Raw genomic sequence first — 27,110 nt, forward strand, 5'->3', positions numbered from 1 at the left:
GAGGTGGACTTGTTCAGGAAGGAACCTCCATCATATCAGAGGTTGATCAGAAAGTCAATATTTGTATAGTTGTATCTAACCCTGGTTTTTGTCTGCAGGGATTTGGAGTTACCTGCAGGGGACGCTGCTGAGGCGCTACGCCGAGGAAAACAACGGCATCAACGTCCTCGCTGGGCCCATCTTTGACCTCAACCACGACGGCCTCCGAGACACCACAGAGAAGATTAAAGAGTAAGAAGGAGTGTCATGGTGGTTAACGCCGTGGAAGTAGCAGAATCTGAGCTGAACCAGCAGGCTCGGTCGTCCTCGAGTGGCCTACGAGTGTATATTAAATCCTGCTGTTGTTTTAGGACGGACCGGTAGGAGTGAAGATTTTAAAACACTAAAAGAAGAGTAAAGAAAAGTATTAAAAGAGGAACTGTAGCTCAAGAAAAAAAGGTTCCACATGAGCGTCTGACCTCCGTCCTCTGTCCAGGTTCACGGCCGACGACGCCCAGCCCGTCCCGACCCACTTCTACACGGTGGTGACGAGCTGCCAGGAACAGAACCAGACGGTGGAGGAGTGTGACGGAGCTCTCAGGGTCTTCTCCTTCCTGCTGCAGCACAGAGCGGACAACAGTGAGGCTTGCAATGTGAGTACAAAGTGTGAGACAAAGTGTCTCCAGCAGGGGGCAGCGCTGTCTCAACTGTCAGTCATCACCCAAGACCCAGAGACAGCACAGTAACTAAGTACATTTACTCAAGTACTACTCTTACGTTTGATTCTTTACTTTTTACTCGTACTTCAGTTGAGAATTTTCATTTTTTGCCTCTTCATACTTCCACTCCACTGCACTTTGGCAGCAAATACTGTACTTATACTCCGTTACAATTATTCAATAACTTTAGTTACTAGATACTTTGCATAATTTATGCAGCAAATTTTTTAATTAATTTATTTTATCAGCAATCAGGAAAAAAAAGAGAATCTAGATAATGAAAGAAATGCTGAAAATCAAATTTTGTAATCGTAAAAACATGTATAATTCATACGAGTGACTTTTATTTTGCCACAATATTTTTACTTAAGCTTGTAAGTACGACTTTTGGGTACTTTTTACTACACTGCTAAGTACAAATTCAAGGTACTTGTACTCTACTTGAGTATTTCCATTTTGTGACACTTTCAGGGGCAAATATTGAACTTTTTATAGCACCACATTTATCTGAAAGCAGCCTTACAAATTAAAATTGTACATGCAAAACATATACGGAGCTCAAGATGCATTTTACATTTTAAAACCATCAAATTTGAGCTTTAAGAGTAGTCAGTTGATCTGAAAATGAATCAGCAAATGTTTCAATAAGAAAATAAAAGTTTATCTTAAGCCAAGCTCAGCATGGAAATGCAAAGAAGAAACTGTGCACTAACATGACAGTCACTCTGGAAGAGATCATAAATGTTTTACTCAGAACAAGTTCTGTGGATTTTGTCCCACTTTAGGCGTTTCTTAATATCCAGGATGAACAGGAGGGATGATTACTCCAATAAAACCCTGATTCACAGTTCATAGTAGCTCCTGACTGTTTCCTAACACAGTCATGTTGTGAGCAATAACACCAAACATCATGTGGTTTGAGTTTCTTAGATGTGAGTCATGGTCTTGATTTATTTTGACGTTCCAGTTGTTGGTTGGATTAAATAACACGTTTGAGGATGTGACTTGGAGCTATGAGTATTCTGATTGGCATGATCATGGGAATTTCTTTGGATCGTTTATTCTTCGGTTTGATTTTTGAGCATTTTTTGGAGGTACAGGCAACATTTTCTGTCAAGTTTATGCAATGATGGACCCAAACACAAGACACGCACAGAAGCAGGCAGGCAAAGGAATAAAAGGTGTGCTTTAATGCTGCTAACCAAAGTTTGAGTAACAAAAAGGCAGACAAAGGAAAAAGGACAAGGCAGAAACACACAATGACCGGAGAACAGGCACAAGAGCACAGGAGACATGTGGACAAAAAAACAGACAAACCAAACAAGAGTGAGGGAACAAAACAGGCTTAAATAAAAGCTGAACTAACGAGAGGATGAGGCGGAGATACACTGGGGAGAGGGCGGTGCTAACGAGGCTAACGAGGCTATGTCCTTTCCTGCACAGGTGAGCAGGAAAGGACCAGGACATTTTCCAACTATGTAAAATGCAAAAATACAGTTTATAGTATTCGATCTAAATACTACAAATGAAACTGAAACCTAATTCAAAATAAGCTCTTCTGTGATATTCATGTTTCAACCTGCCGCAGTCACACTCATGCAGATGTCATCCATGATTACACAATACAGTTAATAAGCTGTTGTTGAGCAAGACGGTTTGAGATAATTGTTTTGTGATGAGACGTTGACGTTTACTTAAATCTGTGCTGCTGTGTTTTAACATAATGGTGGCACCTGGAGAGATTTGAGTTTGTAACATGTTATAACTTTTTTACTTAAAGTACATCTAATAATACTTTTAGGAACTATTCAATACTTTTCACTCAGGTAAAGGATGTGACTGATCTCTGTGACATTAAACTCTGACCTCTGATGAAATTTGGAGTTTCCCAGTTTCACGCCTCGTCACCATCATAATAACACCAGGTTAAGGTCATGTTTTCTGTCCTCGTGGTGAGACAGTGAGTCACCTCATTGGTCATTTTGACCAGCTTGTTTTGGATGTGGCTTTGTTTTGACTTTCCCAAGACTTTGGACCAAATCTCTTGATGTCTGGTGGAAACTAAGCTGTAATTTAAAATCCAAGATGATTTGTGGACTTTTTCGAAACACCCATTAGCCAGTCAACTTGTATTTTATTTTCATTTCTTTAAATGTCACCAGAAAGCGTGAAACACAGTCGTTGAATCTCAATTTTTCGGTGAAGGACACCGCCAGAACCCTGCTTTAGTTTTGAAATCTGTTGGGAAGTGCGGTTCACACAGGCCCCTCAAGACCTGTAAACACAGTTCAATGTGTTTCCCTTTAACGGCCACCGACCAAAATGCCTCTGGATAGATTGACAATCGATCAATGCAACAAAGCGTGCCGAATAATGATGACAAACACATGGGAGTCGGGAAAGTTTTCGGTCAGTGTCAAAGCAGTAAAAACATGTGGCCTGGCTGCTAAACAGAACACGGGAATATGTTTCTCACCGCAGTTGAGGCAGGAAAGGGACAGAATCATAACTCATATTCTCAAAACTCATAATGGTCACTGCTGAGACCGGACCAGTTAGTCATCATATAAAACCTGCTGCATATTACAGAAGCGGTTCTGGTCGGTCCATCACAGGAGGACAGAGGCAAATCTGACTGAACGGAAGGTTTCTGCAGCAACGAGGCGTTAAAATAAACATCTACTGATTATAACTAAAAAGTGAGAGGCAGACTCTCAGCAGGGAGAGAGCGAGAAAGAGGGAGCGTAAAAATATGGACAGAAGTTCTGACGTGATATAAAAACCTTCAAACAATGAGGCTGTTTATCGCTGATATTTACACGCTTGTGATCAGATCTCACTGTGGTCTACATGCATGTAAACACGTACATCACTCGGACAAACACACAAAGTTTTTAAGACAAAGAAAGAAACAACTTCATGTAAAACATTTGCCGAATTTACGAGAAGGCCCAAATAATGAAGAATTGGTCATAAAGAGCGTTTCACAAAGTTTATAAAGTTTCTCGTCACTCAACAACTGATATAATTGAGTGATTTTATAAGGCAGTCTGGGCCTTTTCATCTCCTTGCTGTTGCTGACTGTGCAGGCTGCTTTGACCTACAGTATGTTTGTCTTGACGTTTGCAAAACGTTCTCAAATTGTTGTGAATTGTTGTTAATAACTATTAAATATAAGTTTTCCTGCTTATTCCAATGCTTTTATTCCCTGCAATACATCAAGGAGCCACCAGGTGGAATAGTTGCTTCAGTGCAGCTTTATATAAGAAGAGCTCAAATATAAAAGCATACGAGTAAAACAAACAGAAATGTATTTAATACCAATAAGTATACTAGAAAAGAGAACAAAAACAGTATCACCACACAGATTAACATCAAAATGCACTCAGTTCAACTCACCTTACCTCTTACCTGCTTGATTTGAAGGATTTATTGTTTCAGACCTTCATCACTGCATGAATCAACAACATCTTTAGCCTCGAGCGAGTGTTGATCAGACAATATCAAACACAAGTTTTATTTTTTTAAGTTTCTATTTCTCTCCCATATGATCGTGAGATGCAAAACTCATCTCAGTTTCCTTACAACAGATTTCACCGACCAGGCTGCATGAAAACAGCAGAATCACCCCAAACCGGATATATACAGACGTGTTATTAAAGCAGGTCATCAGTCTGTCATTACCGCTGTTTCATTACCAGAAATCTTGATGGTTAACAGACGTCTATTTTGGCTCCGAGATGAAAAAAAACACCCCAGAGGCCCCGTTCTTCTGCCGCTGCCGGGCCGCACACACACTCAGTGTTTACACTGCCCTGCAGTTATTTACACAGCATAGATTAAACTCTGTCTATTTTTAAGGGGTGAGCCATTACATGTAGGAGACAGATGAACCTAAACAGCCACCATACTTGCGCTCCGCTGCTCTGACTCTGTTGGGTCATCCGTGTGTCTTGAGTCTTACATAAGCTTGTTGTTTCTCTCCGCACGATATCGGTTCATCTCACTTTGCATCTTGGAAATCCTCACACTTCATTTTATTTAAGTTACAGCCAAATGTCTGTGGCCTGAGGAACTCTATTTCCAGGTTATCCGTACCTTGTTTTTATACCTATTTAAGATTCAATATGTTCATTTTTCAGTCAAATCAGACCTCTGAAGATCGTACCATGCAGAATATAAACATGCTGTTACCCCTGTTCAACCCTGTGTGATGTCCTTACTGTACAGGCTTTTGAAGTGCAATCTTTGGAAGGCTAAAATTAGGAGTTATGTCCTTGTTGCCAGGTTTAATCACAAGGATTCGGTCTTCATGACAACATAATTATGTAGGTGACAACATGTGATTATGTGTATAAAATTAAGGGGAACTCCCTCTCTACCAGCCCCAGCTTTATTTCGCAACATCATTTTTAGCTTCCCTATTTATTTTGGATTGAAAATATCCCAACACTCAGTCACTACAGTTCCTTCAAACCAAGAATAGGAAACAATACTTTTCATGACATTTTAGTGTCATTATGTTGTGACAACACTATGCTTATGTTCTGGATAAGTTGAGGCACATAAATCACTTGGTACAGGTGAGAAAAAGTTCACGTTGTGGTTTAAAATATTTGATTTTGTTTTTTGATTTTATAAGTCAGCTTGTAAACACGTCATCTGAACATGATGTTAATATGACATGCATGAAAGAGGGGCAAAGGCAAACAAATCCCCAAATACTCACACAGTGAGTCTCAATGGGTGTTGACTGGCACGTTTTTAGTATTTCTTTGCCAAAAAGAGAAAGTAGAAGGAGACTGGTGGTCTGGTTTCACTTACTAAGAACACTGGACCCAGGAAATCCCCTCAGAAAACAGTGCTGGGAAGTGAATCATGTTAAATTGACAGCAAAAGAGGATACCTGGAATACACTCTCACTGAAACGCCCTCTGAGTCATACTTAAGGAGGTGGTCATACTAATGACATCGGGCAGAACAGGGATTAAGGGCCACATCATGATGACTCCCTGCTACGTGCAGGAACTGCTTGTAGCCTTTTGAATACATGTTTCTCTGTAGAGCCATTAGGCTGTGTGTGTGTGACAAACTGCACTCTGCTGGACTGGACACCCAGGAGTTGTTTGATTCTTACTACAGAAAAAACACTCACTCCTTTTTAAATATAAACCCATTGCAGGACTGTTGGAGTCGCTGTTTATGGAAAACTGAGTGACTCTTCTGAATGAGTCCAGTCTCTGCTTTGTTATCTTGACCTCAGCAGTATGGAGGCCAGTGCAGCTCAAACCAAACCCCACGCTCAGAGTGAACTCTGTCTCTTATCTTTGTCAGATTTGTGTGGTGATGATCACTGTTATTATTCAGTTTGATTCATTTTAAACACATTTGTCACCACTTTGTTAAGGTCTGTGTTAAAATGATTCACCCTCCTTAGAAATATTCTGGGGAAGAACTCACTCATAGCAGTGAGACTTACTGTATTATTGACCCTTATCAAGAGTCTCAGAGCTGCGTTATTTTGGATCAAACACACCAGCTCCTTCGGCCTCTCCTCGGTGTCCTGCTGCTCCTGTCGGGAGCCGCTCTTCACTCTATGAGTGTCTCTGGGCTCGTTAGACAGAGCAGACAGGCCGGCTGTCAGCCTCTGCCGGGCTGCCACCCAGCCTGTCTGCCACCCAGCCTGTCTGCTCTGTCTAACGAGCCCAGAGACACTGCAGCTGCGACAAGAAGTGCTTTTTCCTTTTTCTTTTTTCTTTTTAAAAACTCTACATTAGCCTCCATTACTTTTAAAGCCTGGAAGCAGGGGCAAAGTTATTTTGGCTCTCAACCAAAATTCAGATTTGTTCTGGGCAGAGATATGGCTTTTAAATATGTATATGATAATATTTACTATATATAAAAGTATTTACTTTAAACACAGCCAGGCTAACTTCAGTTACCCCAAGCTTCTAGTTTTTACGCTAAGCTAAGCCAAGCTAAACTAGGCTAATAGCCTCCTCATCGGTGGTATCGATCATCTCATCTCACGCTCTGATTCAAAGTCAGTGAATGTTAAACCTGATTGTCCTGAAAAAGAAAGAAACAGAAGTGAGAAGTTCAAACTCAAAGGTTTTCCCTGTGCAAAACAAAGAAAGTACCAGTATTGTTTGCAGTATCTGGGACATCAGCTGACTCCAGCTGACTGCTCACATTACTGACTTGAGATTGTGGAGGGAATCCCGTTTCTCTAGTAAACAACACTGCAGCAGATTGAGGCATGTAGCATGTAAACACAGGGCCTCATCATGACTCACTGTGATACTATATTTTATCATAAACAAAGATCTCCCAGTGACTCCGAATCAGTTTTGGTGACATTTAACAATCTGAATCTGAATCTGCATGTGTCACAGGGATTTAATGTTGCTGTGTTATTAGCATCTGAGTAACACATGTTGAGAAACATAACAAGTTTCCTAAACTGCAGCCGGATGTACGAGGAAGTTCCCTAATGAGGTGTCTGCTGTTACCTGCTGTGTCGGCTATTCAGAGGAACTTCTTGAACATTTAGTCGGCATTGGTTGCAGGTTTAAGGTTTATTACTTTTTGTTTCATCATTAAAAGTCGGACAACAGTAGCTTTTTACTGTTTAAACTTTATCAGTGCTTTAGAGTCAAAACCAGATGTTGTGTCCTGTAGAGATAAGCTTATTCAACGAGATGTCATTGTCGATTGTCTGAAGTTTAATGTCATCGAGTTCAGAGCGGGAGCAGTTGTGTCTGCCTCGATTCAGATTAAATCTGAAGAAGCTCTGACAACCTACACAGGTTAGTTCTTATGAACTATGTGTGAACCGGTGCAGCAGAGCAAATCCATTACCTGCAGTCATTGAAACACAACACAATCACTATACACAGGCCTAAAAAAACAGGGATTATCCCTGTTTTTTTAGGGATTTCCCGGTCTGGTTAGATTTAGGCACAATAAAAATGTGTGGCTAGGATCAGGAAACATTCATGTTTTGTCTTAAAAGTTCTTGGTTTTGTCGCCACAAACACGGCGGGAAAGTGTGACATCCGAAAAATAACAACTGGCTTCATGGTGTTAAATGAAATGTGGTCTTGAACAGTCGTCTCTGGCTTGGCAGCCTTCTTGCATAGCTGCAACGAAAGAACAATCAGGTCCTGCTTTGCTACTCGTCTCTGCTTGTAAGACGCTGAATAATTTATGAAGCTAAACAACTGCATGACATTTACCTGACAGCTGTAGTTACAGTTTTACCTTACTGCATAAAAAAACTATATGATAAACTCACAAAATACAGTGCATTGTGTGAAGTTGAATCAACCTTTTTAGCTGCAACACCTTAAAAGTCTAAAAAATAAATCCAAAGTTGCGCAGCAGAACCTCTTTATTCTTTCCTGAGATCAAATTTATTTATTCAGCTCAAGGTCATAAGTTCATTCACTAAACATGAGGGGGAGACATGAGCATCAGGAGGGGGGAGAGACGGAGAACGGAGAAACTTTATAAATTATTTTTCTTACTCACACTATGAACAACAGTAACTGAATAGTACGCAGATGATGTGTGGGAGCTGAACTGTGTCTCCTGGTGAGGTGGTGCTGTGGGCGTGGGAGTGTTCAGTACAAGGCAGGACAAGTTTGTTCTTGTCAGGCAACACTATCAATGACAACGTAATCTGACTCGTAATCTCCCCACACAGTAGTTACACAGAGGCACATTTCACAATACAAAATCAGCACACAGCCAACAGATGTCAACAGTTTGTGATTTTGTGTAGCGAGTCTGTTCAAGCTGAACGTTGAAATAAAACCGTCCGGAGACGTTATTAAAAAAGCTCAAATGTTTGCAAAAGCACAAAATATTTGAATAGTATATATTATTATATATTGAATATTTAACTTAGCAGCTACCCTGAAGGACTTTACTGAAACACTGTTTTGCTGTGAAGCTCCAGAAATGTTTTGTGGATGATTTTCCATCAGCATGAGAGATAATGACGGGTGAACTGTTCCTTCACGGTCCAAAACCCAAATATATGTTGCAAATATTTATATTTGAGTCGATGGAATCGGATAATTTTTTGGGTAATTTGGTTAAAAAAATGATTTATATAGTAAATCATCTGTCAACATTTTTGGAGATTACCTTCTGACTCATCTCTCCGTGAATCCATCTGTATTCATTCGTCTCACTTCTCAAGAAGTGTTGTATTGAGGAACTTCTAGAAAGGAAAGCAGCTTTAAGTTGCATTGCTCTGTCACGAGGAAGTAAAAGTCCGAGAGGCCACATTTATTCTGAATCTGCTGTTGACGGTTCCTCTGAACTGACCTGTACATTTAAGTTGTGTCTGGGAAGTTAATGTGCTGTAACCCTCTGCCAGGAAGCTGTGGGGTCAATTTTACAGTCAAGTGGTTTTCCTGCCAACCTGAAAACACTTAATGAGAATCGAACAACATTAATGTAAGATCCTGTTTTTCAGGGCCACAGAACATTTACGAGTGCACGACCTTAAATCTACGCATTTCCTCAACATTTTAATGGACGTGTTTAGTGTCACAGAGCAGCTCTCCACCCAGATACACTCACACATCTCCTGACAACAAACCAATAAAAAAAGGCAAACGGCATTAAAGAGAAATCCCTGACTGTCTTTTGGTGCTTATCGGAGGGCTTTCCTAAAAAATGACGGGTTCAGTCACATGTAGTGAAACACAAACAGTTTTGACAGTTTTACATTTTTGTTGAATATCACTTGCACTTAACTTTCACTTCACTGTGAGTCACTCATGGTGTGAGTCATCTGACATCTTAAGCATGTAATAAAATGCAGCTCAGCATGATTTTGCTGCAGTGTCAGTGTCTGTGTGTTACTTGCTGGAATACCCTTTTATGACTCAACTGTTTGCCTTCAGAATGTTAACAAAATGTCAACGCGTGTGTGAGGAAGTCATTATCTTATCAAATGTATGGGATTAAATATTAAAATGCCACAACTGATGCGAGACACTGCAGATGAACAGGGTAAAACCTCCCCAGTTGATGACCTTCAAGAAGACTATTATTTTTCAACCCCTGCTTATGCTCTGCCTGGGTTTAGGCACAAAAACCACTTGGTTAGGGTTAGGAAAACATCATGGTTTGGCTTAAAATACCTACATGGAGAGTCAACTTCCAGTGAAAAATAGCTGGTTATGATTGCCACATCAACAGATGGGAAAGTCATCAGGTCTCCTTAAGAAACACCTGGTTTTGATGCCAAAAAATGGCTGAAATCTCTCCAGGTGTCCTTAAAAATATCCAGTGGTGTGACTCCACCACCATCCCGTCCACCTCCTCCTACGAACTTTAATTCCCTTGCTCTTGTTTCACACCCTGGACAGCTAGATCATTGAGCGCACACAACAAATAATATGAAACAGATGCACTATTAAACGTTGTGAAAAACATCTGACAGTGATGACACTGACATAACGTTTGTTAAACACATTACACAGACCTCCTTAAGGACGGCATTATAAAACTTGCTGCCTTCACCTGCAGCTGTGCACAGCTGGACATCCCGCAGGACGCAGACAGTCATAAACGCCACAGCTCAGCTGAAACTAAAAGCACAAACTGAACCAGTAAATCAAAACAGAGCTGTTCCTTGTGTGTCTCATCCAAAGAAAATACCATCACAGAGGAAACTCCACTCTGTGTAAGTGTGTGTGGGCATGCGACTGCTTTTGGAGATAAGTGCAGCAGCCTCGAGCTGTTTTAATTAGAAACTGTATGAGTTCACAGTGGCCCGCTGACATGATACAGCAGCACGTGTGGGCGCTGAATAGCATGTTTTGGAAAAACACTTGTGTTTGTTATCTGACCTTTAAAGGTTTTGCATGATGATACTGTACCTCTCACGCAGTCATAGGTCACAGCGACAAAAGATAGTCGTCTTTCTGCAACATCGGATGATTAACAACCCCTCAAAACAATCTAAAGCATAAATGTCACAGATGTTTCCTGTCACACAGAGGCGTCACTGAATCATCCTTCATGGGAAACCCTTAGATAATTAATTTAAAATGTGACAATGCACATCTGGAATCTTATACTCTAAACTGCTTAAAGTGGCAGTTAACCCAAAAATTAAAATTCAGTCATCAACTCCATGCTGATGAAAAGACAAGTAAAATAAATCACTGCAAAATATGGTGTAATCCAAGTCTTGAGGTCTTGCATTGATTTAACAAGATGTTATTTACACTGTCAATTCATTAACTCCAGACAGGGCGCACGCTACAGCCTTCAGCTTGGCAACTAAGATTTGGGCTTGAATCAGGGTGCAAATATTGTCTTTTATAGTCAATTTGGGATCTCAGGGCATCTGGAGACACAAAGGAAAACCTAGAGTTTTCCAGTCTCCAGCTACTTCAGTTGTTTAGGAGAATGCTGCGACACTGTTTTGCTGTGAAGCTCCACAATGAATTTATTTTAAACTGTGACACTTCACCTGACTTTCCATCAGCATGAAGGTGAGTAGAGAATTACTTAGTTTTCAATTTTGGGTGAACTTTTCAAGCAAAAATAGCCCCCCAGTCTCTGCACTGTCTATTTGCACGTCAGTCTGCATGATGATGTTGTCTCATGGGGCTGTAAGAGCGTCCCACCCTTTTGCTTCACTGTTCACTGTCATTTCATTATCTCGTTAACCATCCATTTAAATGATGTAATGGAATTTTACTGAACCAGATTGTCCAGTACCAGCCAACAGATTTCTTTTTGGCCTGGAAAGATCCAACGGTCTTCCATTACGTGCTCATCCTTGATGAAACACTTTGTGATATCTGATGGAGTGGGTTTGTGTGTTGGTGTGTGTTTCTTCATGCTGAACTTAAGGCCCAGTTGTTTGTTTTTTACTGAACCATCTCTCACGCAACACCTCGGATTCTCAAGACCAACTTTGCCATCATGGAAAAATACTTTTAAAGCTGTCAGTGGGCGGTAAGGTGCTTTCAGTAGCGTGACTGGATATTTTCATAGCCGAGCCAACTGACCTGCGTGAACAGGATAACAGATTGTGGAAAACATCTGATTACACCTGTGGCCTGTGGGCATCCTTACTTCAATGCAACACAGATATAGAAGTTGTATCAGATTTTTCCACCCACAGAATTAAACCGCTTTGTTTTCCTCTCCCTTTGTAATGTTCTTATCTTCTAAATGAAGAATTCAAGCTGACCTTGTGGTACTATATATGTGTTAAAGATGTTATCTGAAAACGCCTGAAGAAAACACACTGTAAAATGACCAAAATGATAATATAATTGGATAATATCTGATTTTTGATACACATAAAATGGGGAGCCACCACTGACTGCATAAAGTATGGATGGAGCTTCTGGGTGCAAAGTGCCTTCAACCTCCATTCTTTCTACTGGCCAGCAGAGGGCGATTCCACTATGACCAGTATCAAGCCCGGCTGTTGAGCTTGCATCACTCTCTTCCACATTTCCTGTCAATTCTCTACTTCTGGTGCTACCTAACAAAAGTACAAACAAATCCTGTTTTCTTGGATTCTGGCAACTTTCTGAGAAAAATTACACTTTTAGCTCGCCATCAAGAGAGACACTGTGGTTTATGCAGGAGGCACAGCAGCTTAACTTCACCAATCTTTTAAATCTCCCAATATGCCGACTGGATTGCATCATCCGGATGAATCCCGAGCTCCATCAGTGCTGTCTAAAAGATATTTTTTGCAGAAACTATAAGTTGTAATTCTGTTTCCTGTTTAGAGTTTCCTCTGTCCTCTCGAGTTTATAATTGAAGCCTTTAGTTTGGCTGTTGAAATCTGCTGAGATATTTGCTGCAGTGTCATTGCCGTGCGCGTGAAGATGTTTAAATGACTTAAAGCAGCCTCTCTAATCGCACACAGAGTGTACGTGTGTTGTGAACATGCATTTGTAGTGTAGGTGCATCTTAATGCCCCCTCAAAAATAAAAATAATACTAAAAGAAACACTGCGATTGACTTTATACCAGGTTTAGACCGTGGCTGCTGGGCATGAAAATCACAAATGATTCGGTCAGAAATCGAGGTGTCACGATTGCGCTTTTAAATAACAAAACTGATCGAAATCAGCGTTCAATTTCAACAATCAAATTTAAATGCAGTATCAACGAAAAGTCAATTCGAATCATGAATCTGGAGAATCGTGACACCTCTAGTCAGAAACTAATAATGACACTGCAGCACTGTATAGCCACTTTGCGCCGGGCATAATATGAATGACAAACACTGTACACAGTCAGTATTTTGCAGTAACTGTTGGTGCTATGGAGTAAGAGTAACTGGAAGCAAAGGCCTTTAAGTGCATAATTACTTACATAGTAACTGGACATCTACTACACCTGACTCATATACTTAGTCCAATTTCATTTCACAGAAATCTCCCTCTAATTCAAGGGAGGTTAGTAACATGTGCAGCAGATGCATTAGACATGATCGACCTGGTCTGCCTCTTCATGAATAACTCATTGCTAATGAAGCCAAGTCACTGCAGCGCTGACAGATGAAAAACAAGTACAGACGGTGAAGAAATATCTCAATTTTATTTGTCGTAACCTTGGATGACTACAAGGTAATAAGAAGAACAAACATGTATGAGTGGAATTTCCCCGTAATTGATTTTGAGTTTAGTTGTTCCGGGTTCCTGGTTAGTGGCGATAAATCGCCATCTTGGTTCCAACGAGTACAACAAATTGTTTATGAGAATGATGTTGGAATGATGAAGCCACATTTAGCTGAAGTAATGTTTAGATTAATGTCACCAGCAAATTAAAGCCTTGGGAAATCACACAGACGCTGTATTTTACAAAATATTAGACTATAAAGACTGTTTGAAGTGCTGTTTCTTCTTCCACTGAAGGGTAAACAGCATGTGACAGCTGAGTGCAGTACAAAGTGTTTAACCATAAAAGATAGTGCCTGCTGATCCTTGATGGGAGCCTTTTGATGTTCCTACTGGGAGCAGTTTCATTGTATCAGCTCATGTTGACAGTACATTTAGAGAAGGTTTAAAATGGCTTCTTAGAACTATAAAAATCGTAAACATTCATAAAGCGCCTCAACACTGATCTGAAGTCTGAGAACAATTTGTGATAGTTTTTCCAGGGTAACATTCAAGCTTAATATTCAGAGTCTTATTGCAGCACACATGCAACATTTTCCCACTTCCATTGCCAGCTGTTTTCACTTTTGAAGAGCTTCATAAAAGATCTTATTAGAGATCGGGCTGTGGCTGAGGAGGTGGAGCAGGTTGTCCACTAATCAAACAACATCTATCACCTTTTCTATAACTACTTGACCATTTGGGCATCCATGCGACAGTCGTACCAGACTGTCGTTGTACGCTTTTTTGGTTTTGGTTTAGTTGGTTTTAAGCACTAAAAGTACCCTAGATTTAGAAAAAAAAAATTGTGGAAAACCAAAGCCAAAACACTGCAACAGAAATATCATCTTATTTACTATAAATCTTACTTTTAATTCCCAGGAAACAATGCAGAATGAGTCATCCCTGTGCCGTGAGCCTTTGAGAGGGGCAGGGTCAACAAAATTAAAAAAACATGGTAAAACTGAACTACAGCAGTTAAAAAACAGTCTGTGCTCCAGGCTGTAATAGTGTAGAAGAAGCAGCCAAATACGATTCATTCCCATGAAGCATGGTTTGGCATAATGCACTGGTTGGTCTGGGCCCTTAGCAGAAAGCAATTTATCTCATTGTATTTTTGTTTTTAATCTGCCAGAGAAATTGGTCTGCTTCCAAACTATTTATACAGGGTGGATGTGGTTACTGAAGATGAGCACTGTTTTAAATCAGTTCAAGAACATGGTAACACAAAACAGGTTGCAACATTAGTTCTTTGTCTTTCTAACCTTGCCAGAGCTGGATTCACTGAGACTGACTTTGGCTATATGGTTAGATTTCAGATAGACAGTATGAAGTTCATTAGATGCACAAGGCTGTCTAGTCATTGACTGTATCAGCAAAGTATTCTGAGTACATATCTTGTTCTGTATCTTGTTCCTTCTGTTGGGATTTTTTATACGTTTTACCAAGGAAATTCAATGACTCAACAGCTAATACGATGATAAGGTTCATTGGAAACACGGCTGTCAGTTCCTGAGAGCAGGATGGCTTAAAATTAAGCTATTTTTGTGCATCAGTGTAATTCACAGTAAATTAGTCTCTGTTTCGTCTGTACTCCTGACAGTTTATATAGCCCACATTGTAAATCTGTGTGCAGCAACATTCCAAGGTCTAAACACAACCTAAATCATTTGTCATTCTCCTACTGGTACCTGCATCAACATGCAACACAGCCTCGTGCAATGTTTGAACACACGGCTTGTCTTAGTCTAAACACCCACTTAGACATGTATGCAGATAAATTGTAGCACACCTGAATGTCTGTACTCAATATCCAGTTTCAGTCTAATCTCTATAAAAAGATATCTACAAAATCTTCAGGCAAGAGACAGGACTGTGTTGTCGGAAATGTTCTGGTGTCCGTTTGTAATCTGGCTGGAATTGACCAATCACTGTTGAGCTGGGTTTTGTTGTGTAGTGTCTGTGTGTTTCTTATATCTCTTGAGTTCTGAGTGACAGGACAGGACCAAATGTTTCCCTTTAAGTATATTTGGGAAGGGGACAACGTAGGGGTCTCATGTCCAAGATAACAACATATTAGTCCTGCAGTGTGTGTCAGAGAATAGCTAAAGGTTGATTCAATGTATACCTTTCCATCTAAGGATAGGAAGAGGTTTAGGGTTGAGTCAATGTACACATTTCCATTTAAGTATAGAGAGACTAACATCAACATAGTCACGCACACACCTCCACGTACACATATTCCCTTGAGAGAGAGATGTTATGCAGACCCATCCTTTTCCAACAGGATAGAGGGGCCCTCAGTTCCCCAAAAGTAAACAATTAGAGAAACAGGCGGGCATGAGCGAATGGACTCTAAAAAAGGACCCGCACACCAGAGAACAGGGGTGAATTTGGTTGATCTCCTAAGACTGAGGGTCCGAGAGGAGTTCTGATAGAGCAGAGGGCAAAGCACTTTGGGCATCACTTTGCCGAGATTTGAGAATACCAGGGAGTGGCCACACTCTAGTTCGGACGCTGGCTTGAGATCTGTTTCAATAAAGATTGCTCTATCATATTCACCCAGCCTTGCCTCCGCAGAATTTTTTAATCAACATACTACACACCGACACCTTTGGAGGACGACAGCCCATACACTTCAGTTGCATGCAAGTAAAGTAATGTGTATTGAGAGAACAAGAGGTGGAATTCATTGGCCCAAATGCAATCTCTTAATATGTTAATATGTTGTAAAAATTAGCCCTCCCCCCAACTTATTTTTTGTTTTAGTTTAGTTTGATTATCATTAAACACCTATGAAGAATTGCATTAAAATAGAGTCGTAATTTGAAGCTAATTGGAAAGAATCAGCAGCTAGTTACAAAACAGTGTCATCTGCATATAATCACACTCAGAAGAGATTACTTAATTTATGGACTGAATTTGTGACCAGGACTGGATTGATAATGGAACTTAAGCATTTAGCCATTCATGTCTTCACACATATACAGTTGTGATTGGAAAATCCTTGTGTTTTCAGTGGTTGGTCAGACAAAACAAGCAATTTAAGGATGTAACTTTGGGCTCAGAAACTTGTACTATTTTTATAGATTAAATTGTATCAATGAATTGCTACTGCATTATTTTCAGCCCTACATTTAATCCTTTTTTGTTTATGTTCATTGCTGCATGAAAACATGACTAAAAAAAATAAATCAAACACTAGCTTTAATGAGCTAGGTGATGATGATAACGACTTTCTGTCTGTGTCCCTGCAGAATGCAGAGGAAGAGTCACAGTGGGTCGAAGACCTGCTGAAGCTCCATACGGCCCGAGTCCGAGACGTGGAGATCCTGACGGGCCTGGACCTTTACCGGTCTACCAACCTCACCTACACCAGCACCCTGAGCCTAAAAACCTACCTGCACACCTTCGAGAGTGATGACTAGACGCACAGAGACAGACACATATACAGGATGTAGCCCTTTGTAGAAGTTCTGCATTTTCACCGCATGCTCGCTGGACAGCCGACGCATCGTTGTTCCACTCCTGAGGAACTGCCCGAGAAGAGCTTGGAAAAGGGAACGCATTTTTTTGAAAATTGAAAAGATTAAAAGAATGGTTTGGCAAGTAGTTGTTTGGAAGATTACAACAGGAATATTTAATGATATTCAACAAATCTGGGAATGAAAAAAAGCTAGCACAGGAATGATGCAGGATGTGGGACTACACATATAAATCCATCCATACATCCTCCTGCCAACATTACGGACCATATCGTTGTTTTAGCCTCTTAACTGTCAACAGTGTATACTTTGTATTCCTACTGACCATCCATTGCATGCTATAGAATTTAAACATTTTTGATGGTGTATTATCTTAAACATAAAAATCACTGATCACAGTCTCTGTTATTTTTTTGTCAACGTTCTAATATCATTGTAAGGCAACGCCTGGAAGACTTCTATGGTAAACCTGAACTCAATTTTACTCAGCCTGAAGGTCTGCAGCATGATTTGCCAAATAGTCAGCAGTAATGTGAAGTATTTGCAGTTAATGGGCTAAAACATCCAAAATTGCAGGTGTTGTTCTGCACAGGAGTAGTTTGACATTTTGGGAAATGCACTCATTCTCTTAGATGAGAAGATTGATGCCACTGTCACTGAGCAGCTGTTTAGCTTTGCTTAGCTTAGCATAAAGACTGGAAACCAACCCAATCATTGGAATAATTGTTCACTAAGTGCTTTCCTGCAAAACCACAGATTAGTTAAAACTGGAACTTTCTTTGTGCTGCAACTTTACATCCCTTTAAGAATAGATGGTTTTTGATGTGACAAAAAAATGCCAGAAATGTCCACAGGTCTCCCTAAAAAGACATCCACTTTTGATGGCACAAAAAAGGCTGGAAATATCAAACTGAGGTCGGCCGTTAGCCAGTCTGTTTTGCTTCTAATAACGCCACTTCCGTCCCCTCCTGATGTGCAAGTCAGCTAATACGCTTTTAAATGTGAACATGATATGCCACGTTTGCTACAGATGTCAACCTTGGATGTATCTGTGGTTTGCAGAATCGTTACCTGCTAACATTATATCCTGGTGACTGGGCTGAGAAAACAGCTTGACTGGCCTCGTCCGAAGGCAACAAAATCCATCTACCAGCACCTCTAAAGCTCAGCATGTTAAATCGTGTTTGTTTACTCCAAATAAGCGTATATTTCCCAAAATGTAAAACCAGTCCTTTTCAAAGAACATGCAGTATACATATAAATAGTAGCAGTACTAGTCATGTGTACATCAGGGTCAGAAAGTTCCCAGAAGCCTTCAAATGTTCTTAAAGTGTGTGGCATTAAACACGCAAGAAAAACTAAACTAAACTGAGCCTTTTGTGTGGTTCACCTCCATATTTCAATGATTACTAACAATGGTTTCCACATAAACATATGATGAAAGATTTTATCGTATCACTGAGAGACCGCTTCAACAGCTCCTTCTTGTTTTTGAGGGCCTGCTAACAGTTTCCATCAGTGGGTTGGAAAAAAATATTTGGTAGTTTCATGAAATTTCCCCTCAAACAGACGTAAGTGGTGACGCCACTGACACGAACACTGAACACATCTGGACACATTACACACACACCGCTGCAAGTATTGTCTTCGTGTTGCAGTATAACCGATGTAGTGCTTTTATCAAGGAGGTGACAACACTGATGCTGATGCTGCCTTAAAGGAAAATCATTTTTAATTTAAAAATAAATGGTCTTCATACTTTTGGTTTAATAACATTTTACTTTAAAAATGTTACACAGAGGTTTTACAACATCAGTCCGTCAGTTAACGTCCAGTTTCACATCCACAGTTTCTAACACTCACAGCAGTTGGAAGTGAAATCGATGGTAAGCATACTTTAGATGGTTATAATGAACATTAACATTAATATTAGTTAACAATCTCCTTCATGGTGGTCCAGCCGTGTTCTGCAGAATTTTTACGTCCTTGTGTGTTTGCAAAATGACTCAAAGACAGCTAAAAGTACAAATGTCAGAATCAGGTTGTAAAAGAGATTTTTACTTTCATTCAGTATCAGTGCTCCAAAAATCTGAGCTAAGTTTAATTTTCAGTTTGTTACCACAGTCACTTCGTCTCTTTATTCAACCTCCTGCTTTCACACTTTTGACTCTGCACAGACAGAAGCAGTCAGAACCTTCTTCTTTTACATGTTTGTGATGTTACACTGATGAGTTAACACAGCTAGCAATCAAAGTTATCAGTAGAAAAGTGAAAATAATCCTCAAAAAGTGAAAAATAAGCGTGTATATTCCTGTAGTCTTTCAAATAAAAGACATAGACAATTGGAAAACTTGAAATCCCTGGAACGTATTTCTTCACTCAGTGGAATGATTACTGCTTCTGCAAATGATTGGAACGGTGATGACTGACAAACCGCAAGAAATCTGATCTGTATATTGTCATTCATCATCTGCAACCATCTGTGTTTTCACTGACTAGCAACCTTTGTACATTGTTTATTTACAGGTAACATCAGCTGCATGATAGAATAGCTACAAGGAAGAAGTAATGAAACACTTGCCTGACATTTTCAAACAATATTTATACTTCGGTGCTCTTTTCTTTGTTTAGTTCTGCAGTTCCATCTAAGTAGTGTAATGTGTCCGGACCCACAATGACCAAAGGCTTTAATCTCCAATTGACGTGTATCCACGTCAGGAAAATCACTTCCGTCTGCAATTCTTGCAACACAATGAGCTGCATTTGCGAGTGAATCAGACACAGATTCTCTAATTTTCCACTTCTAACTGAACACCAGAGGTTCAAGGTTCATTCATTTATCGTTCTACAACTCAGGGTCATGCAACAAAATGCAAGCTCTAGTCCCTTTAAGCTCCACGCAAAAAAATGGTTTGGTTCGGCTGGGTGGCAGGAAAATGTTGTGGGCACTGATCAGCTAGAGGTCTGCCGCACTTTATCCATTTCCCATTTTCAAAGTTGACGAACGTATTTCCATCATAGGTACTGTAATACGTACGTACATTGGTAATACATGCTTCACTAATAAAAGTGGAAAAATGAGAAATTAAAACAGCAATTTGAGGAAAGTTTGAGGAAACTTCTGGTCGCCGCATCGCACCCTCTGTCCTCACCGACCGAAACAACTCGAGCCATGTGGAAGTACTCAGCTGTCGTTTAAATCTTCATCCTACGTCTCACATTTCACTGTGAAGCTTTCAATTAGATATTCTCAGCAAAGCACTTATATAAAAATGTGATCGCAACCAGACTCTTCTTAATGTGCAATCCATTTACAAATGAGAGCCAGACATCATCATTTACTCAGAAGCCCTGGAAATACAACTGCATGGCTCGCAAGCAAATACTTGTTTACCATCAAGAGAGCTTTTAATTGCACAACCGTTTGCACATCATTTTAAAAACTCACGGATTAATTTTGAAGACATGATCCTACATGAGGCCTGCTGAATCGTTTGATGAAAATGTTTTGTTGGCTCATGATAGTGGAAGGTAGACAGCTCAAGACGAGTGCGGACCGACTAGCGTGCAGGGTCTATCAGGCTGAAAGTCAAAAGCTGCATGTTGACTTTAACATTAGCGTCTTAGCTGAATTAGCTTGCTGGCTAGTTACCCAGCTAATAGTACGTTTAGGTTAACAAAGATGCCTGTAAAGTTCTGGCCTTGAAGTTGAGACACGTTACTCACAGTCAACTTGGAATTAAAATGTAACCTGACAATACGCAGAATAAACTAGAACCACTCAGGCAGGTTTTCTTTTTCTCTTAAACACACAGACACTTACTACACAATTTAGCCTTGTTGAACCGTATATACTAACGTGCTGTGTCCTCCATATTGCTGCACTTTATTGCTTTGCCAATCAGACGATGTCTTTCAGTGCAAAGGTCCGGATTTTTTTCATTATTCCAAATATAATCAGCTTATCAAGTGAGGATACTTGTCATGGTTCCAAGTTCAAGGTTTCTGATGACTCCCATCCGCTTTGATACAATGAATGCTTATTTACTGGCAGCAATCAGTATTTAACATCTTTTAAACATTATTAATAATCCATTACTGGCAACAATATCTGTAATTAATCTTGATCGCTCTCAAATAAACCAAAAAATATTTCCAAGCTATCAGCTGTTATTGATGTTCACAGCACTCAGAGCGTGTTACATCGGCATGTTTGAATCTCGGCCATATGTTTAGTGTATCCTGGACGTTGGCCAATCATTACCCACACTTACCCTTTTCATCCTGCACGTATCAGGTGAATTCTGGAGTAAAAAAAGGTGTCAGAAGTATCGTCATCTGGTGGTTTGACAGACTGACAACACAGAAACGTGAGCTTATCTTCACACTCTGGTAATCAGTTACTTACCTGTTGCTCGCACTTAGTCCAGAGGTCACAGCTGTGATGTGTCTCTTACCCTCAAATAGAGGAATGTGTTTCAGTCTGTGTGTGTCTGTCTTTCTGTCTGAGTGCTGTGAGAGTGAACGACTGCCACATTAGAAGCCATCATGGGTTTGGGGAAGGAGTCGCGGAAGAAGAAGATCATTGTGAGTATCTTTAGTTCTGAATTCACAGTAACACAGACCTTTTTATGTAAATGTTGTTTTTTAGACTGAAAACAAGTTTAGCTCTCAAATGAATGCAGGATTTGGTTGGTACAGCGTTTAACCTCTTCACACATACAGATATGAACTATTACACGCAGCTGTGGAGTCATGGGTTCATATGGGAGCCAAACCCCCTGGAGGAGTGATTGTGTTTGTTTATCTTTAATTCATGTTGTGATCATGATATTACAATATGAATAAAAAGTACACAGAGTGCTGCAGGAATGAGTCATAAAACCTGGAAACAAGTTTTTTAATTGGGTTTTCGGTTAAATATCTGAAATAAAGTCAGTGGCTCCAGCTGAGGACAGTATCAGGCTTTGTTCTACAACATAAAATACATCAGTATCAGTATCGGTTGCTAACAAGTGTCTAAATGAGACTACAGAGACTCATCTGCTCACTGGTCCGTCTTTACAGGCCAATTTTAGTTACAAATTATTCTAACTTGATGGTCAATAAAGAATAAAGTATGTATAGTATTTGCTGTAGGAGGTTTAATGTAGTTTGTAGCTTTTTCCTTTGGGCAACTTCATTTACCTGCAAAAACTATAAAAAAATGTTAATGTGAATTGTTCATCTGTTTTTACTTGTACGTCTCATGAACTCGTGTTTGCCACAGAGCTTATTTTCGGCAATAATCCAAAATCCAATGGAAAAATCACAACGCTAACTTCAAGGTTAGCCTAAAAAAACTTACTTCCCTGCAGCAGGAATTTCTTCATCTGCAAACTAGTTCTCGGTATGTACCACCGAACAGTTCCCATCACTGACAGTTCATTCCCGTTTGCCGTCAGAGTTTGATTGTCTTAAACTCTCACACACATAAATGCAGGATCATCGTCATCAAGCGGTTATCAGGCGCAGACCAGTTCAGCAATCTGCTTCTCTTTGTTTTAAATACAGATTTAATAGAGCACTTTTCTCAGCATTAAAGTTGCTGAGGCAAAAAACAATCCAGCCATCGAGTTTTCCATAAAGGTCAATAACTGAAATCAGGCCTGACAAAATTATCAGGATGTTTATTTAAACGATTGTTCTCGAGTGCTCAACAAACAGCTGAAGATAATTACATCGTAGGCAAATATTCAAACAGTTTTATGGGCTCTGTCAGCCGCAGGCTGAGTTTAAACTTTGTGTCGCTGTGAGAGCTTTAAACGAACGTACGTGTGTCGGTTATAAGAGTGTGACAGAAGCACAGCGACCTGTTGTAGTGACATGCTGCAACAGAGCAGGAATGTGAAAGACGGGCCTCAGGTAGTTGGACTGATTATACAACATACTGTGTTTATGTAATCAAATGAGAATGTTGCTGTGTTTTTCTTATAATTGCTACTTTGTCGTTGAACAAACAGACACTCCTCCTCCTCCTCCGCTCATAAACAGTTTGACCTTAACGTCACTGTGGTCGTTTGACATTAACTGTCATCACACTTGTTATCAAATCTGTCTCGTCCTGTCAGCTCAGGATGTGTTTGTGTTGGCACGCACTCAAAGGAAATCTGTTTTGTGTGTCTCTTCACAGATAGGAGTCTTAGCAGTATCCATCGTGACCATCATCCTCGGTCTTGGACTCGGTCTTGGACTGAAAAAAGGTGCAGTCAGACACAAACACACACCGAAATGCATGAACTCCTGTCAGCCTCACGCTTTGTAGCAACACTTGTTTATCTTGACTACAGCAGTTGGCTGCTACATATTCAACCCAAAGCTAACCCTCCCCTCTGCTCCTTAGTCATTTAATCTCATTAATCTTCTTATCTGTGGTTTACAACCCAAACTGTTAAACTTAAGATGCGCTCCAGCATTTCTGATGACTCAGATGTTTAATGAGTCATCCTAAGTCAAACAAATCTGAATTTCATGCCATGACTTTTTTGTTTTGCAGCTACTTGCTACATAAATATCTGTCACTTGTCGTCTCTTTGCATGAAAGAGTCACAGTCTGTCATTATCAGTCTCTAAGTGTTTTGCTGATTGGTGTTTTGCTGTAGCTTCAGAGATCGTCTTTCAGAATGATGTCGAAAAGGTGGAAGTCACAGTAAACTGCCCACTGTCAAATGAAACATATTAAATCCACATCAAATTCTACTCACTCATAGATAATAACCAGGTTTTTGTCAATCAAAATCCATGTAGTATTCCTGGAGAAATTAATGAAAATGTAGAAAAGAAGGACAAAAAACCACAGCAGATCGAAAATAAATTGAACATGTCTTTGATAAAGGTGGACATTTAATCATATGAGGCAAAGAACAACATTTGACTCGATCTGCAAATAATGAAGTCTGATAAAAAAGAAAATCAAATTCCTCCATGAGGAAGAATAAAGTACGTGTTCTTCTTCTTCCTGTTGATTATTGAATCAATACAAACAAAAGCTGGTTTAGGGATTTCTTTTTTAGCAACTAAGCAGAAATAATGAGGCTAAACTCTGAATATGTTTACACATAAATGTGGGCAGAATAGTGTCTCGCTGTGCTGAATATTATATCATAATATATAATATATTTTATCATTTTCATAAGTATAGATGCAACTTATAACCCTCGGCTACAATATCTATGAGCGTGATGTTGTAGTTTTTTTTTTAAGCCTCTTCTGCACAAACCGGATTTGGAGATCAATTCCTTCAACATCCTTCACGTTCCTGCTGCAGCTGGATGTATTTTAATGGGCTCTATTCTGGGCTGAGACGCATCCTTCATCCAAATACAATAGTTATTGAATACAGCTGGAAAAACCCTTCTGCACTCACAGGGCGATCAATGAGGGACATTGATCGCCCTGTGATCTAGTAACAGAGAGATTTCAACATATTTGAAGGATTTGGTGAAACCCATGTCCGTCTGTGCAACAGCAGTCACAGCTGGAGGCAGCAGCAGGTGTTTGGCACCGCTGGTTACAGAACGTCACCACTGTAGTTCTTATTCTTCTCGTGGACGGGCCCGTTGGACCACCCTGAGACTGAGACACGTCAGTTTAGTGGAGGTTTTTAGATTTTCAGCCTCAGGACTGCTGAACCCTCTGAAGTACTCCATCATCACACGATGTATTTTTAAAACAGTGGGATGATGTTGTAGTGTCATAAAGCTGCCACTAGATGTAAATATAGAGTCGTCCTTTAACCAACATATTGATTGTTCAGAAACTCTAACTTGGTCACAAATGGGCCAAATCGTCTTGTTGGTTTGAGCTGAGCTGCCAACAGAGAGAAGATATCTGAGTTTCCCCGAGGGCCACATTCTTGAGGGACACCATTACTTCTTCTATGCTGTGTCTGTCAGCTGAGTGCAGCTGCCTCTGATAAGACTGAAGTCAACAGCCCTTGTCCTCGGATGCATTTGTCTCTCACTAGGCAGCAGCACACCTCAGGATTGTAGTGGTTTGCACACTGCGTTAATAAAACGCTGCTTCTTAAGAACATCTGGTCTCTTGGCATCTTTCCTCATAACCTCAAGGCCACCAGCTCAACAGAAATCCCATCACACCTGCACCCCTCTCCTCCCCACACTGTCTGGCTCTGGCTTTCACGACTGAAAGCTCATCTGCACGTTCATCGGCTGCTCACTCAGCACCTTGTCACACAGTGTTTACAGGCACGTGTGAATCATTTGAGCAGCGTATGGCTCGGCAGAACACGCAATCACCATGACGCTGAGCTAACCATTTATTTTTTGCGATCATGTCAGTCCAAAGACGGCGCTGACTCATACGAGAGACAGTCATGCTGTTTCAACACAACGCCTGAGAATTTGGCTTTGATTGAAATGCATTTCTGAGTGACTAAGCAGCTTGCAGGAGGCAGATTGGTTTATTCCATTTTTGGCATTACAAACCTTTGTAAGTTTACTCATGGACAACTTTGACTTTGGCTGTACATTGAGAACAAGTTTTCATTTGGTTTCCTGGACGTGTTTTTACGAGTGTAGGTGGGTGAATAAGTAAGAGCCAAATGACAAACATGCAGTCTGCTGCACAGCGTATTGTTCACTGAGGCCGAAGGCGCGTCTCCATTGGTAAATCCGTCACACATCTCTAATCCCTCGATAATAGTTTTAGCGATGGTGTCTTTGGTGACAGAGTTGAGTCATGTCAGCGACGTGTGTGTGGAATAACATCATGGAAATACTTCTGGATATTCTCCAGAGAAATGAGGCAATTGCTATTATTTAATCCATGTTACTGCACAGTCTGGTGTTTTCTGTGAGTGAAGGCACGTGATTTTATTTGGAACAACAAGGGCGCACACTTTAATCACATTTACAGCTGTGGTTTACATCGCTGCACACTAAATGCAGAGCATTTAAAGAAGTCACAACAGGTCTGAGTTTGGCCGTACAGGTCGATTCACAGGAAGGTTTGTGGATTATCAGGAGGAAGTGGGGAAAATATTTCTGGATCCGTGCGTTGCTGTTGAGCTTTTCTTTTCTTTTAGTAAGACGAGCATTACAAAACAATTTAATTTACCTCCATTGTACTCAGGCAGCGGCTGCTACTCCGAGGCTGTCTGCGTGACCTGTTAACACTGTGGCTCAGTAAGAGTTGAGTTTCACTTCTTGAAAATTTCTAGTCTGGTAGGTCATGGGTTACCACTTCTGCTCTGTCACCATGAGTAGATATACTCGTTTGACCACAAGGCTTCGCGCAGACATCTGCAGGGGACACACACCTTGATGTCTCATGGGAGTCTCACGTGAGAGTCCCGTGACAAAATGTGGGACATTAACACGTCTCTTGTGAAATCATGTGAAACTGTAAACTTCCAACAAAGATAGAAGACGACGTATGAGTCAGTGTTTTCATGAAAAGCCATAAAATTACAGGAACAAACTCTTGATTTTAGCAGTCATAATTTAATATTTCAAGATTAAGTCTATTTTGAATGGCATCTGAATGGTGTGAGTCACGACATCACCACAGTAAAACAAATTAAATGTATTGAATACATAAAAGTCATATTTCAGACTTATTCTACATGATAGAATAAAGGTGTTTTTATTTCTAGAGATTATTTTGAGAATATTTGGTAAAAAATACAATCAGATTATTATATTATTAGAGGTAAGTTTAAAGAGCAAAGTTTAAAAATACCATAAGAATGAAGAAAAATATTTTGAGGTAGAGGATTTGCTTGTACATCATAAAAAGACACTAAATTAAAGTGCAATTTTGAGGAAGAACATGAAAATAAAGTTTTAATAATGAGAGATTATTCCATTTACTGTACAACATTACATTACATTAATACTTTTAAGTCACAATATTTATGGAATATAACTTTAATTCCTTTTTAAAAGTTGGAATTTGAGAAGAATATTAATTATATTAAAATGTTTGTTAGCCTTCTGTGTTTTCTCCATGATAATCAGATTGAATGTGTCATCAGATGTGTTGAGTATAACCGACATTATATTAGTAATCTTCCCATCAGACATAACAAAATAAAGCAACATAATTTACCTGTGTGTCAGAACCAGGTGATTTTCCTCCAGACTGACGAGACGAACCGCAAGAGATAATACGCAGTTTATTATCGTTGGAAACTCCCGGAGAGTCACATCCGTCTGATTCATTCATTTTGTGTATTTCTTTTTATTATGAATTATAACTCATTCTCCT

General features: G+C 40.0%; 2 protein-coding genes across 2 annotated transcripts in view; both read left to right on the top strand.

Moving 5' to 3' along the window:
* The window catches only part of LOC140993649 (autotaxin-like), a 32,672-nt gene extending 15,433 nt beyond the window's left edge, over positions 1 to 17,239 (top strand). The window contains exons 23-25 of the mRNA XM_073463153.1: positions 99 to 231; positions 476 to 632; positions 16,614 to 17,239. Of these exons, the coding sequence (XP_073319254.1) occupies positions 99 to 231; positions 476 to 632; positions 16,614 to 16,784 (461 nt within the window). The 3' untranslated portion in view covers positions 16,785 to 17,239. The remainder of the gene's footprint in view (positions 1 to 98; positions 232 to 475; positions 633 to 16,613) is intronic.
* A 4,020-nt stretch (positions 17,240 to 21,259) lies between these two features.
* Positions 21,260 to 27,110, top strand: part of LOC140993514 (venom phosphodiesterase 1) — a 40,321-nt gene continuing 34,470 nt past the window's right edge. The window contains exons 1-2 of the mRNA XM_073462973.1: positions 21,260 to 21,428; positions 23,014 to 23,083. Of these exons, the coding sequence (XP_073319074.1) occupies positions 21,390 to 21,428; positions 23,014 to 23,083 (109 nt within the window). The 5' untranslated portion in view covers positions 21,260 to 21,389. The remainder of the gene's footprint in view (positions 21,429 to 23,013; positions 23,084 to 27,110) is intronic.

This window comes from Pagrus major, chromosome 3 (genome assembly GCF_040436345.1).
Source record: "Pagrus major chromosome 3, Pma_NU_1.0".
Taxonomy (NCBI): Eukaryota; Metazoa; Chordata; class Actinopteri; order Spariformes; family Sparidae; genus Pagrus; species Pagrus major.